A 16,732-nucleotide genomic window follows, 5' to 3' on the forward strand; every position below is an offset into this window, starting at 1 on the left:
TATTTCTAAAGATAATTGAAATTTTGCCGAGAATATAAAAAAAATTTTAAACATAATTGAATTTCTGCGAATAATTTTAATAAATTTTTAAAATAATTGAATTCCTATGAAGAATTTTAGTATTTTTTAAAAATAATTTAATTCCTTAGAAGAATATTATTATTTTTAGAAATAATTGAATTGCTGTGAATAATTTTATTAATTTTTGCAAATAATTGAATTCTTGTGAAGAAAATTAAAATTCTTTTTAGGAAATCAGTTAAAATTGTATTCAAATAGTAATTGATTTCTTATTAAAAAATATTATTAAATTTTTTTAAAATAATTAAATTCTTTTGAAAAATTTTATAAAAATTGTATTGAAAATAATATTGAATTATATTTAAATAATTTGAGAAATTATTAAAGTTTTGATTATAATTTATTTTAGTTAAAAATTCTAGAAAATTAATTAAAAATTCTTCTAAAAATCAATAATAAATATAATAAAATTCGAATTTTAATAAAATTTTTAATAATAATTATATTTTTCGAGGAATTCGATTAAAATTGTATTAAAAAGAATTAAATTTCTGCAATAATTCGTATCTTCTCCAAAATTCCTTTTTTTAGTGTTCTTATCTAAAATTATTCTATAAATGTATTATTTTTAATAAGTTTTAAAAAAGTTCTTTGTGAATTTTCAAATTCATTTTCAAATTCATTCAATTTTACGAAATTTCAATTATTCGGAAATTCTTCAATTAAACATATATATTAGAAGATATAAGAAACTTTAAATAATTTTTAAAAAAAAATTCAATTTAACTTTTTCAAAAAAATTAATTCTACAGAATTGTTTTAGTTAAAAATATGAAAAATTCAGATTTTCAAAGATTTTAATTTGAAACCTTTTAAAAATTTAATTATTTCTAAAAAATCACGCTCTATAATGCTTTTAATTTTTAGAAAATTTTTAAGAATAATTACATTTTTTGAGCAATTCCTGTAAAATTGTAATATGAAAAGTAATTGAAATTCTGCAATAATGAGTTTTATTATTAATGAAAACAATTGAATTCCTAAAAAGAATTTTATTATTTATGAAGATTGAATAATTGAATTATTGCGAAGAAATTTATAAAAAAAAATGTGAAAATAATTGATTTTTATAGAATTTTGTTAAATTAAAGGAATTTTGTTAAAATTTTTTTTAAATAATTGAATTCTTTTGGAAAATTTTATTTACATACATATATAGTAGATATATTGAAAATCATTGAATTAAGCAGGAAAAATTTTTAAAATAATTGAAATTTTGCCAAAAAGTTTATTAAAATTTTTGAAAATAATTAAATTTCTGAGAAGAATTTAAAAATTTTAAATTATTTAAAAAGAAAATTTATTTTTAAAAATTAAGAAGAAAAATTGTTTGTGAACTTAAATCATATAATACTTATTATTCCTTAAATTAATCTATTTTCTTTAAATATAAAAATAATTTTTGTTAAAGTTTTAAAACAATACTTTTTTAAAAATTTTAAAAATAATAAAATTTACTTATAAATGAATACTTCTAAAATTATAAAATGAGATTAAATAAACACTTCTATAAATCCAAGCGAAGGAAACTACAATTAATTATACTTATTAAGAATATATTAAATAATATAAAATAAAAACTTAGATTGAATAGTAAATAAAATATTTTGGTAAATAATTTATTTTCAAATATATAATTAAATTTAAATTATTAATAAACAGTTAATTAATTAATTCATTCATTATAATTAGTTAGATATAAAATAAAATTAGCGAAGAGAAAAATAATATAAAAAAAATATTAAAATTAACTTCCGAGAGGAAAAGCCCCGGAAGTAGAGAATTTCTTTGATCGAATCATCATCATGATGGGTCATCTCACATATATACATATATATATATAGCTTATACGGTTTTGATGCCCAGTGAAAGTGCTTATAAAAGTCCATATAACCCCACCCTAAGAATATTAGATTGGAGAACTTGTGCACTTGATTTGTCCAACCACAAGTCGTCTTGTTGCAAATCGTTTCGGACCCGGGACCAGGCAACGTCTGCCAAAAAAAAATAAAGTTTACTTTCAAATTCTCTAACCTTTATATTTCAATATACACGTGATTCGCTAACATTTTTTTAAAGTTTAAAAAAGTTCAAAAATTTTAAATTGATAAAATTTTTTTTTTTTTTATATAAAAAGATTTATTACGAAATTAAATGAAAGATAAAGAAAAAAAAGTTGCTTTTCTAAACTTGCAAGTAACTTGGGAGAGTATTATAAAAGTGGATGTTTAATTTCATTCATACTCGAGTATTTGAACCCAACTCTCTTTGGGAGCGTGGGACATTTTATATAATTAACAGTGATTGTTTGCCGTATTTTTTTTTTCTAATAGACACACAGAAGTCTGAATGCAATTTCTAAGATGTTTGTATCATTTACTAGTTTTATTTTAACGGTGAGTCTCGAAAATGGTATTTTTTAATAATTGTAATAATAATATATTCATAATAATAAATTGTATAAAATAATTTTCATTATAATAACAACATTAACTATAATTATAACGAATATAATAAGAACATATTTTTTTATATTTTTATTTTTATATTTAATTTTTTTTTTTTATTTCAATAAAATTTATTTCAATAAAAAAGATTTTATATAGGTACTTATATATTATTATAATATAAACAATAATAATAATAACAAACAAACAGCAACAAATAATAATATTATATAATAATAATAATAATAATAATAATAATAATAATAATAATAATAATAAAGAAATAGTTTATTTATTATAATAACAAAAAATTAGTTAAATAATCTTTAACAAAAAATTAATTTTTTATTTTTATTACAAAATATTATTAAAAAATAGTTTTAACAAAAAGTACATAATTAATAAACAATGCGAAAGCCTACAATGTTTTATTCATTTATTATTTATTTTACATTACAATTAATTATTATTATTATTATTATTATTATTTATTTTATTTACTTTAAATATTTTTTTAAATTTTTATTATAAATAAAAAAATCTACAAACAGATATTAAATAATAATATTAATATAATAATGATCATTATAAAAATCATTATAATAATAATAATGATAGTAATATAAATTTTCGAACAATAATATTCATATTTTTTAAAATTTAAATGAAATAAAATAAAAATATATATAAAAAAATGAATAAAACAAAAATATTGACCCTTGAAATTTGTAATTCTGTAAATTTTGTAATTTTTGTTTGGTAATTAGCAGAAAAAAAAACAATTACTGAATTAAATAATAATAATAATAATAATAATAATAATAATAATAATAATAATAATAATAATAATAATAATAATAATAATAATAATAATAATAGTAATAATAATTTAAAAATGAAAAATTATAAAAATTTTGAAAATATAAATTCCTTTTTTTAAAAAAGAAAATTTTGTTTAAAAAAATATGAGGCAAAGAATTTGAAAATGAAAAAAATTCCCCTCACCCCTCTCTCCCCCTCACCAAGCCACAAAAAGATAAAAACGAATTTAATGGATGATTTCTCTTTGACTGATTTGTTAAATCTAAGACTTATCATCATATTATAAAATTTTGGGAAGATTTAAAATTGACAGCACGTCGTGAAAGTACCTTTTATAATCTCAACTACTAGAATAAATAATGGCTTTATTCAATGGGCAGACTCTTAATAAAGTCAAACCTATACGTCATTATATAGGCATTAAAAAAAAATTTTTTTTTTCTTTTTCTTTATATAGAGAAACACCAGGTCAAAAAAAATCACAATCTCTATACAATTTAAATTTGCTATTGTAGTTTAACAGAATAAAAGAATTCACGTTTTTTTTCGTATATATTAATGCGAAAAAAAAGAAACTTTGATTTTTTTGTGCATGAATTTAATTTTTAATGTACTTAAAATAAAAATATTAATAAAAATAGTAAAATTAATAATAATATTAATAATCAATAGTAGAATAAAATTAATCACTCGATAAAATATATTATAAAATATCAAGAAAATTATCAAGACTCCAAGTTAAAATTTTTGATTTGGAGGATTGTAAATTTTCTTGATTTTTTATATTGCTATTAATAATCTATTCCGCTTTTATTAATTTATATTAAATATAAATAAATTCTTAATAGATTATTAATAATATTATTTATTTAGAAATATATGAGTCAAATTGTTATTAATTTATTACAAATAAAAGTAACATTTTACGCAAATAAAAATTTTAATTTGGCGCACTAAACATGTGCGCTTGCGTGGTAGATCGCGTTTCTTGGTAAAACGACATAACCTCATTAAAATACAGCAAAAAAATCGGCGCGCGAATTTCAAAAATAGTAATAACAAAAAATAGGATTTAAAACATATAGATTAAATTAAAATTAAATTAAAATTAAACTCCAAAAACTTTTTTAATTATTATTTTATTATTATTATTATTATTATTTTTAATTTAATTTAAATTATCTAAGTTTAAAAAAATAATTTAAGTAAATTTGAAGAATTGTAAAGTAATAAAAAAAAAATTGTAAAGAATAAAGTAAAAGAAAAATTATTTTCTTACAGATAAGTCTACTAAGTATTGAATGTGAGGGATGTACAGATTATGGTTGTCCCTTGGGACCACCAATTTACGAACCATTTCTACCGGCTGCTCCGGGCAATACTCCACATTGCGCGCAACCAGGACAAACATTTTGCGAAAATTTAGATCACTATCCACAGTAAGAAAATTTTTTTTATAAAAAATATTAATTTTTTGTTTAAAAACTTATTAATTTTTTGTTTTTTTATTCTTTTACTTTATAATTTATATAACTAGCAAATATTGTGATATTTAATTTATTATTATTATTATGCAAATTACAAAATTTTTTATATTCAAATATGAATTTTTGAATAATATCAGATTTAAACTTCAAAAAAATTCAATTATTCACTAATTTATTAATTAATTAATTATTCTTATTTATTAATTTCAAAAATTTTAATAAAATTCTTCACAAGAATTCATAATTATTTTTATAAATAACTTTATTTTTATAATAAACATTCTTCGTAAGAATTCAATTTTATTTATAAATAGTAATTTGCAAAAATTCAATTATTTTTAACAAAATTTTAATAAAATTTTATGAAAGAATTCAATTTTTAATATAAAAATTTTAATAATATTTTTCAAAAGAATTCAATGATTTTCTAAAAATTTTAAGAAGTCTTTCGAAATAATTCAATTATTTTTTAAACTAGTAAAATCTTTGCAAAAATTGTGAAAATTTGCGAATTACTATTAAAAATTCAATTATTTTCAAAAAAAAAAATTTCAAGAAAGAATTCAACTTTTTTACTTAAAATTCGTTATAAAATATTTCGAAAAAATTAAATTATTTTCCAAAATTTTTATAAATCCTTCGTAACAATTCAATTTTATTTATAAATAATAAAATTATTTGCAAAAATTCAATTATTTTTAATAAAATTTTAATCAAATTTCATGAAAGAATTCAATTTTCTTTTAAATTTTAATAATATTTTTCAAAAAAATTCAATTATTTTCAATTATTTCAATTATTGTTTTAAATAAAATTCATTTATTTTCAAAAAAAAAAAAAAATTTCAAGAAAGAATTAAATTTTTTTCTTAAAATTCGTTATAAAATATTTCGAAAAAATTCAATTATTTTCCAAAATTTTTATAAATCCTTCGTAACAATTCAATTTTATTTATAAATAATAAAATTATTTGCAAAAATTCAATTATTTTTAATAAAATTTTAATCAAATTTCATGAAAGAATTCAATTTTCTTTTAAATTTTAATAATATTTTTCAAAAAAATTCAATTATTTTCAATTATTTCAATTATTGTTTTAAATAAAATTTATTTGTTTTCAAAAAAAATTTAAAGAAAGAATTAAATTTTTTTACTTAAAATTCGTTATAAAATATTTCGAAAAAATTAAATTATTTTCCAAAATTTTTATAAATCCTTCGTAACAATTCGATTTTATTTATAAATAATAAAATTATTTGCAAAAATTCAATTATTTTTAATAAAATTTTAATCAAATTTCATGAAAGAATTCAATTTTCTTTCAAATTTTAATAATATTTTTCAAAAAAATTTAATTATTTTCAATTATTTTCAATTATTTCAATTATTTTTTTTTAAATAAAATTTATTTATTTTCAAAAAAAAATTTCAAGAAAGAATTAAATTTTTTTCTTAAAATTCGTTATAAAATATTTCGAAAAAATTAAATTATTTTCTAAAATTTTTATTAATCCTATGTAACAAATGAATTTTATTTATAAAATAGTAAAATTATTTGCAAGAATTAAATTATTTTTAATAAAATTTTAATCAAATTTAATGAAAGAATTCAGTTTTTTAAAATTTTAATAATATTTTTCAAAACAATTCAATTAATTTTCAATTATTTCAATTATTGTTTTAAATAAAATTCAATAATAAAATGTTCAATTTCAATGATTAACAAACACGATTATTTTAAAAACTTAAAAGAAATTATTCATAAAATTCAATTATTTTCAAAATTTTTTATTAAAATTATTAAAGAAACCGGAATACAACAATTGTTAATATTGAATTTTAATTTATTTATTTAATTTAAACATTCTTACACAAATGAAAATTCACATTTTTTTTCAAAAAAATTTAAATAAATTAAAATTTGACCTAAAAAGTAAATTTGCTTTTTTTTATTTTTTTTTTTTTTATCTTTTTGCATCATTCTTGACAGGTTAGTGTAATGCAACATTGTATATATTATAATCAAGATAACCTCGTGAGTCTCCAGTGTATATGGAAGATTATTATATTATAAAGGATTGTTTTATATTCTTTTATATTCACCCCCCTCTGCCCACTAACCCCACTCTAACTTCTTTTGAATGATGATTTTTCTTTCTATATAATATTTTTTTCTCAACTTTAACGAGAAATTATTTCAATCTGATCTCTCACAAACTAGTTTTATACGGTAGTGCGGTTAAAATTTTTTACTATGAATGCGAATTATAGTCAAATTTGATACTTTTCCGACAAAATGTATCTTTTATAATACCATTTTTAGTACAAAAATTTCCTGTACTTAAAATAATGATATTTTTTACTACAACTGTAAATAGTTATCTTATATTTTACTACAAGTATTACTAGAACTTTAAATATTTATCAATATTTTATAGTAAACTAACATTAGTACCTTTTCGTAGTTAAATTTGTTATTAGTTAAATTTTCAAAGGTCAAAGTTATAAATGTTTTAAAATTTCAAAAGTTACATTTTGACTATAAAGAAATCAAATTTTGACTACAACGAAAATTTACATTTTGATTAAAACGAAAAGTCAAATTTTGACTACAATGATAAGTTACATTTTGACTATAACGAAAAGTCAAATTTTGACTACAATGATAAGTTTTATTTTGACTACAACGATAAGTTACATTTTGACTACAACGAAAATTTACATTTTGATTAAAACGAAAAGTCGAATTTTGACTAGTACACAAATTTATATTTTGACTACAACGAAAAGTCAAATTTTAACTATAACAAAAATTCAAATGTCTACAACAAAAACTTAAATTTTAATTATAATAAAAAGTCAAAATTTGACTAGTACAAAAATTTACATTTTGACTACAACGAAAAGTTACATTTTTGACTATAACGATAAGTTACATTTTGACTATAACAAAAAGTCAAATTACTACAACGAAAATTTACATTTTGACTATCATGAAAAGTCAAATTTTGACTACAACGAAAAGTTACATTTTTTACTACAACAAAAAGTCAAATGACTAACGAAAAAAAAAGAAAAAAATTCAAATAGAAATAAAAAAAAAATAAATAAATAATAAAAAAAAAATAATAATAATAATAATAAATAATAATAATTATTTCAATAGTCAAATTTTTAATACAACGAAAAGTTACTTTTTTTACTACAACAAAGAGTCACATTTTGACTACAACGAAAATTTGAAAAAAAAACTATAACCAAAAAAGTAACATTTTTACCACTATGGAAATAGATCAATATAGTAAAAAAATAACTACAAATATTTATTCAAAAATATGTAGTAAAAAATAATAAATACTACCTTTAAAATATAGTAAGAAACAAAAAATATTTTGACTGCATTAAAAAAAGTAACTTTTACTAAAAAAAAACTTAAAATAATGCCTATATAGTTATAAATAGTTCGAATATAGTAAAAAAAAATACTAACAATTAGTATTTATACCAAAAAAAAACTTTAAATAGTATAAAAATAGTCAAATTTCAAAGTAGAAAAATTCTAATTACAAGTAAAAATTAAAAAACTTTTTTTTGAAAATTCATTTTTTTTTTGGTTATTTTTCTCATTTTTACTAAAAACGGTTCCTTTTAAATTGCAAAAAAAAAGAAGAAAATGATTTATTGATTTTTTTTAAAGATTTCTATATTTTCTTCGCGTGTGTATTCGGTAGTCGTACACGATCAATCAATCGATTAAGAACTGGATAACCGTTACATAAAAAACTAGAAATACATGATTATGGTCCAATGACCATGGCCTTCAGTCGGTCATGCTCCAAGTCTGCAATAATTATATTTTACTCCGTTAGAGACCTTGGAATTTCGCTTTGTCAATGTCACTTTTTTATTGAGGTCAAAATAGATACCACCCTCCCCCTCTTCCTTAAAAAAACCTGAAATTGAAATTGTTTTTTAAAAGCAATTTTTTTTCTAATTAATTTTTAACGAAAAAAATTTTATTTTTATTTTTTTTTTTTAATTAATTAATATTCATTTTTCCTAACAGAATGTTAATTTAATTTTTACTTAAAATAATGTTATTGCAATTATTACAAAAAAAATGTTATTTCAATTTTTACCAAAAATGTGTTATTTTAATTTTATTTTAATTTTTATATCAAAAAAATGTTATTTTAACTATTAAAAAATTTTTTTTTTAATTTTTATCAAAAAAATTTTATTTTTGCTATTATAAAAAAAATGTTATTTTAATTTACACCAAAAAAATGTTATTTTCGTTATTAAAAAAAATGTTATTTTCGCTATTAAAAAAATATTATTCTTGTTTTTACCAAAAAAATATTATTTTTGTTTTCTATCAAAAAAAGTTATGGTTATTTTTTTTCAATTGATTAATATTAATTTTCATTAAAAGAATGTTATTTTAATTTTTACCGAAAGTAATGTAATTGTAATTATTACAAAAATATGTTATTTCAATTTTTACCGAAAATGTGATATGTTAATTTTGTTTTCAATTATATACAAAAAAATTTTATAATTTATTTAATATTCATTTTTACCAAACGAATGTTATTTTATTTTTTTACCTAAAATAATGTTATTGCAATTATTACAAAAAAATGTTATTTCAATTTTTACCAAAAATGTGTTATTTTATTTTTATATAAAAAATGTTATTTTAACGAATTAAACGAAATTTTTAAAAATTTTTCCCAAAAAAATGTTGTTTAATTTTTATCAAAACTAATGTTATTATAATTATGATAAAAAGAATGTTATTTTAATTTTCACAAGAAAAATTATATTTTTGCTATTACAAAAAAATGTTATTTTATGTACACCAAAAGAATCTTACTTTCGCTATTAAAAAAAATGTTATTTTTATTCAGTCCAAAAAATGTTATTGTTATTTTTATTCAATTGATTAATATTAATTCTCATTAAAATAATGTTACTTTAATTTATACTAAAAACGTATTATTTTAATTTTGCTTTTAATTCTATCCAAAAAAATGTTATTTTAACTACAGAAAAATTTTTTTTTTACAATTTTCACCAAAAAAATGTTATTTTCGCCATTATTAAAATGCTATTTTTGTTTTGACCAAAAAATGTTATTTTCGCCATTATCAAAATGATATTTTTGTTTTTACTAAAAAATGTTATTTTCTGCTTTTACGAAAGAAATGTTTTTATTTAGACCGAAAAAATATTATTTTTATGCAGACCAAAAAATGTTATTTTTGATTTTTTCTATTGATTAATATTAATTTTTACCATAAGAATGTTATTTTCATTGTTACCAAAAATAATGTTATTGCAATTATGTATTACAAAAAAATATTTATTATTTTTACCAAAAAAATGTTATTTTTATTCAGACCAAAAAAAGTTATTTTGATTTTCACCAAAAAAAATATTATTTTCCCCATTATAAACCATACCTATGTTATTTTTGTTTTCACCAAAAACTGTTTTTTTTGTTATTACCAAAAAAATGTTAGGTATTTTTATTTAAACCGAAAAAATGTTATTTTTATTCAGACCAAAAAAATGTTATTTTTATTTAGAACAAAAAAATGTTGATTTAATTTTTAACAAAAAAATGTTATTTTAATTTTTTTTACCAAAAAATACCATAAAATAGTTTCTGCCATAAAAATGTTATTTCAGATTTTACAAAAATTAATTTTAATTTTACAAGAAAAAATTTATTTCTTTAAAGTTTTACAAAACAATCAAGAAAAATTTTCTAAAAATACAAATTTTGTCTCTTAATTTTTTTTTTAAATATTTGACATTCTTTTAATTAGTCAAAAATATAGTTAAAATTTTTTTTTCTTTTTATTATTATTATATTTATTATTTTTATCATTATTATCATTATTATTATTATTTTTATTATTTTTATTGGGAATCTTTCCAAGTAAACTGAAATACGAAGAAATTGTGTTTAAGACGTGGGCCATGAATTAAACATTCGAACTTTTCTAGCTCACGTCTTCTCTATATACATTCAGGTGAAAGTTTTTTTTAGGACCGGCACCAATTTTCAAATCTTGGCAACACTTTTCAGTTTATTGCGTACCTTTTTTTATATGTAATAATATTTTATGATCTCAAATCGACGACAGTCGATTGTCGTTTTATAAGGATTGAAAAAAAAATTATTATTTAGGTATTATTATTTTTTAAAAATATTTTTTTTATTATTGTTACAATTTTTATTTTTTTTGCTATTCATATTATCATTATTTGTTATTATTTGTCATTATTTGTTATTATTTGTTATTATTTGTTATTATTTGTTATTATTTGTCATTATTTGTTATTATTTGTTATTATTTGTTATTATTTGTCATTATTTGTTATTATTTGTTATTATTTGTCATTATTTGTTATTATTTGTTATTATTTGTCATTATTTGTTATTATTTGTTATTATTGTCATAGTTTGTCGTAAAAAGTTACCACTTGCGAGAAAGTCTATAATTTTACCTAAAAATACCACCACTTGTGAGAAAGTCAGTGGCGCCCTCTGGCAATTAATTCAAAGGCGGGATTTTTCAAACATTAAATTTTTTTTTCTTTATTTTTTCTTTTGTTAACTCTAAATATTAATTAACTCTCAAAATAATTTATATAGAATAAAAATATTTATATTTTCTTTATACAAAAGAATCTCATTAAAATAAAAAATTATTTAAATGAAAGAATTTTGCTTTTAAGACAAGAAAAAAAAAAAATTTAGTTATTGACATATCGTGATGAAATGAAGACATAATAGATTTAGAAGTGTCTATTTATAATAATTATTGTCGACATATTGATCTCCTTTAACAAGTCGCTTATTACTTTCTGAATGTATAAAATATTTGATATATTACAAAATAATATAATTATAAATATTCGCTTTCTAATCTTCTTTTGTTAATTTTTAAATCTATATTTATTTTCCAGGCAGCTTATAAATTTTCTCGTCGAAAAATGCACGTTCGATTTCAAAACTATTCTCAAAGATGAATCATCAGATGATTTCAATTCCTATAGGTTTGTACACATTAATAAATTTTATTTCCACCTTTTTTTTATATTATTTTTTATCTTTTAAATATTTTTTCTCTCTGTTCTCAACGTCTTCTTATTTTTTTCAATTTATTTATAATTTTTTAATTTTTATTTTATTTTAATTTTTTAATTATAAATGTTTTCCTTTTTTTTAATTTTATTTCATTTTCATTTTATTTTAAATATATATATAATAATTTTTCGCACATTTTTTAACATTAATTTATTTAAAAAAAATTTTTAAATTTGTTTTTATAATTTATTTTACTTTCTTTTTTTAAATATATAAAATTTATCTAGAAACATATTTAAAAATTTATTTTTAAAATTAAATATTAGAAATTTAAAGAATTTAATTGAAAGAGAAAAAGTTATATCGTATTTAGTTTTTATAAGTTTGGTAATAATTTTTTAATATTTAAAAAATTTTTAATAATTATTATTCCATTTTTAAGGAAAGTACCAAATTATAATCGAGGTTATGAATATAATAGACCGTCTCAAGGTTTCTCGCAAAATTTACCCTTATTAAAGGAACATCAATTTCGTCAACCAGCCTTAGTTTATGGAACGCCGTTTAATTCTACTTTTCAAACAAGGTTGGTATTAAAATTAAATTATTCTACCACCATTAATTTTTTCCCGCTATTTTGAATTATTAATTTTTTTCCTTTTTACGATTTTTTTGGATTTTTTAAAATCGAAAATAATTTTTAAAAATTAAATAATAATAATAATAATAATAATAATAATAATAAAAAGAAACAATTTCTCTTAACCGCAAATAAAAATAATTTCCAGAACACACCAGACCGAACCCAATAGAAATCCGTTCATACTCCCCACCACTTTTACGGAAAATCGTCAACAATTTCGACAAAAATCCGAAATTATGTCAAACAAATATTATCAGCCTTTAGATCCACTGAATTTAAGTCAAAGTTTCTGGATAAATAGGTAAGTGCGGTATTTATGCACTTTTCTCAAAATACTGACGTTTTAGTCAATTTTGGCACTCGGCATTGTATTCAGCGACCAAAAATACATTGAAAACGACTCCCATATCAAAAATAAGGAAAAACAAAATTTTTTTGGTTTTACCCCCACTTTTTTCAAAAATGGCTATTTTTTTGGTCTTACGCATGTTGGTCTCTTTGTGTACGATTTAAGGTTCAAATTTTAAACTTTACGGAAGTCTTTAGCACATCAGTTTAAAGAAAAATAGTGAAAATACTCAAAAACACCATTTTTGGAGTTTCTACCCCCACTTTTTTCAAAAATTAAAGAATAATTTTGAGAAATTTAAATTTAAATTATTTTTTTATTTTGGATAACGAAGTATAGATTCGAATGCTTTTTTGTCCGCTGAATACGATTCCAGTTTACAAAAATGTCCAACCACGTCAAGATTTTGAAAAAAGTGGGGGTAAAGACTTCAAAAAGTGCTTTCTTAGGAGGTTTACTTCCACTTTTTTCAAAATTCGGACGTAATACGCAATTTTGGAACTCGGAATTGTGATCAGAGGACGAAAATATATTGAAAATCACTCCCAATATCAAAAGTAGTCGAAAATTTTTTTTTCATTTCTTACCCCAACTTTTCCAAAAATAAAAAAAAATTTAGAAATTTGAATTAAAAGCACAAGCTTGCATGGTTTTTCCTTTGAGATATCGTATTAATTTCCGGTGTTATTTTTATCCGCTGAACACGATTCCAAATCCTAAAATTGTCGAAATTTTGAAAAAAGTGGGGGTAAAAAAAGTGTTTTTGGGGGTGTTTTTAAGATATTTTTTCTCTTTAACCTGACGTGCTAGATAGTTTCTGACATGCTCTTTGACGTACTATCTTGAAACATGTTCTTCAAGTTCCATGTACGTAAAACCAAAAAAAAAAAAAAATTAAGATTTTGAAAAAAGTAGGGGTAAAAATTCCAAAAATTGTGTTTTCGAGAATTTTCAGTATTTTTCTTTCTTAACTGACTTCCACAAGGTCTTATATTAAACCTTGAATCATACACTAATAGATCAAGCTTGTGTAAGACAAAAAAAATCGATTTTTGAAAAAAGTGGAGGTAAGAAATAAAAAAAAAATTTTTCTTCATTTTCAATATGGGAGTCATTTTCAATGTATTTTTACCTTCTGAACACAATCCCCGGTGTCAAAATTGACCAGCACGTCCGGATATTGAGAAAAGTGTAATTTTTTTTTTTTTGAATAACAATTTTGTTAATTTATTTCTATTTTTTTCTTTCAAAAAAAAAAAAAAAAAAAAAATTGAAGATTCACACGTGAAAATGATATGGATCTATTGTCACGGACACGTCGTAAAAATCCCCTTTTGGAATTTGTCAACAAAAAAAATGTTGAACGCAAAAAAAGACAAGACAGTAATGCAATTTCAATTTGCCCGACAACAACAAAATTTGTTTATCCACGAGCCGCACTCAATAATCAGGGGAATTGGATGTACATTGTTAATACCGAAGAAATCACGAAAAAGCATTCACAAATTATCAGAAGCGAAGTTTGCGAGTGAGTAATAAAAAAAATATTAACATAATAAATAAATAATAAATAAATAAATAACCTCATAAATAATAAATAAATAATGAATAAATAATAAATAAATAATAAATAAATAATAAATAAATAAAAAATAATGAAAAAAAATTAAATCTATTTTATGAAGTTTTTGCCATTTTTTATTTATTGTTACTTTTTCATATTATTATTATTATAGTTTTAATTAATTATAATTTTTTTGATTTACAGTAACAATAAAATTAGTAATAATAATAATTGTTAATTAATATTAAATAATAATTGTTAATTAACATTAAATAATAATTGTTAATTAATATTAAATAATAATAATAAGAATAAGAAAATTAACTATCAATGACTATTAATTATAACTAAAAATAATTTTGAATTTATTTAATTTTATTTTTTTACGCGAAAAGCCCAACAGCAAGGAATAATAATAGTAAAAATAGTAACAATAGTAGAAATAATAATATTATTATTAGTTACTATTAATATTATTATTTTTCTTATAATTACTATAATTTGAGGTCAAAAACTTTACCACTAGCGAGAAAGTCAATAGCGCCCTCTGGCAGTTAATGATAGCGCGGGCTTTTTTAAATATTCAAATTTACTTTTTCGTTTTTTTTACATTAAATTTTATAAAATATAAATAAATTACCAATAAATGAAAATATTAATAAATTATTAATAAATTAACACATCAATAATTAATAAATTGTTATTAGTTTGGCAAATAACTAAAAACTAACATTTTATGAAATTGTAAATTTAAATTTGGCGCGCCAAATATGTGCGCTTGCGTGATAGATCGTTTTTCTTGGAAAAAGCAACATAACCTCACTAAAAACCAGAAAACAGTCTACAAAGCACGCAAAATTTTTTTCTATTGTGGTCGAACATTTTTTTCGCTTTATTTGGTATAATTTTTCTAAAGAGGAAAATGAAATGATTTCAGAACCGATACGTGTAATGAATTATGTACACTTCCAATTGGTTACACGAGCAGATGTGCGCAACAATACGTGCAAAAAAGACTCGTCGCTCTTGAGGGAAGTGGCGATCGTTTATACACGGATATTTTTTGGTTTCCACACGGTTGCATGTGTCAAGTAGTGGCAGAATTTTAAATTCTTTTTTTTTTGCTTTTAATGAAAGGCTGTTTTTTTTGTCACGCTGCTCTTTTTTTTCCTTTTTTTGTTCTCATTCATTTTTCATCCAACTAGCGGCAAGTAATTAATTTTTCACGTATATTTCGTTTTAAAAATTTTTGACAGGTTCATTTTTTTTAAATTAATAAATTAAAATGATAATTTAAACAAATTAAAAAAAATTTTTTTTTAAATATAGAAAATTTAAAAAGTATAAAAAAATTACTTGATAAATTTTTTCGAAAATTAATTTAAATTTATATTTTTAATTTCTTTTATTTTTCTTTTTCCATTGATTAAATTTAAGTTTTTTATTTAATTCTTTAAAAATTGATTTTAATTTATTTCTTATTTTCAATTAATTTTTAATTTAAAAAAATTAAAAAGTTATTTTCAATTAATTTTTAATTAAAAAAAAAATTATTTTCAATTAATTTTTAATTAAATTTTTTTTGAAAAATTAATTTTAATTAATTTCTTATTTTATCTTTTTAGAAATTAATTATCATAAATTTTTCATTTAGTCAAAATGAAAATTATTGTAAAAAAATTCATTTTACAAATTATTCTTTAAATAATTTCAATTCATTTTTTATTTAAATTTATTCTAATAATTGAGCTGCCGGATCAAAGAAGGGCACATAACCCATTTGAATTACATTGGTTATGTGCCCTTCTTTGATCCGGCAGCTCAATTAATTTATTATTTTTGCTTTTTAAAAAATAATTCCAATCAATTTTTTATTTAATTTAAAAAAAAATTAATTCTTATTAATTTAATATTTCCTCTTTTTAAAAACTAATTTCAATCAATTCTATGTTTAATTTTTCTAAAAAATTTATTTTAATTAATTTCTTATTTACGCTGATGAAAAATTAATTTCAATTAATTTTTTAATTAATTTTTTTTAATAATTGATTTTAATTAATTTTTTGTGTTATCTTTTTAGAAATTAATTGTAATTAATTTTTTTATTTAGTCAAAATGAAAAAAATATTTGTAAAAAAATTTATTTTACAAATTATTTTTTAAATAATTCCAATTAATTTTTTTATTTAATTTAATTTAATTTTTTTTTAATATTACAGCTATCATTTAAAAAA

At 19.0% G+C, this 16,732-nt stretch overlaps 1 protein-coding gene across 1 annotated transcript; it reads left to right on the plus strand.

Moving 5' to 3' along the window:
- Positions 1 to 2,042: 2,042 nt before the first annotated feature.
- LOC122512522 (protein spaetzle 5-like) lies at positions 2,043 to 15,717 on the plus strand. The gene is made up of 7 exons (XM_043628411.1): positions 2,043 to 2,477; positions 4,632 to 4,789; positions 11,822 to 11,911; positions 12,385 to 12,528; positions 12,731 to 12,886; positions 14,211 to 14,462; positions 15,436 to 15,717. The coding sequence occupies exons 1-7, from the start codon at positions 2,445 to 2,447 to the stop codon at positions 15,605 to 15,607; spliced, it is 1,005 nt and encodes a 334-aa protein (XP_043484346.1). The 5' UTR covers positions 2,043 to 2,444; the 3' UTR covers positions 15,608 to 15,717.
- The last annotated feature ends 1,015 nt before the right edge of the window (positions 15,718 to 16,732 follow it).

This window comes from Leptopilina heterotoma, unplaced genomic scaffold (assembly GCF_015476425.1).
Source record: "Leptopilina heterotoma isolate Lh14 unplaced genomic scaffold, ASM1547642v1 Lhet_123, whole genome shotgun sequence".
NCBI classification, from domain to species: domain Eukaryota; kingdom Metazoa; phylum Arthropoda; class Insecta; order Hymenoptera; family Figitidae; genus Leptopilina; species Leptopilina heterotoma.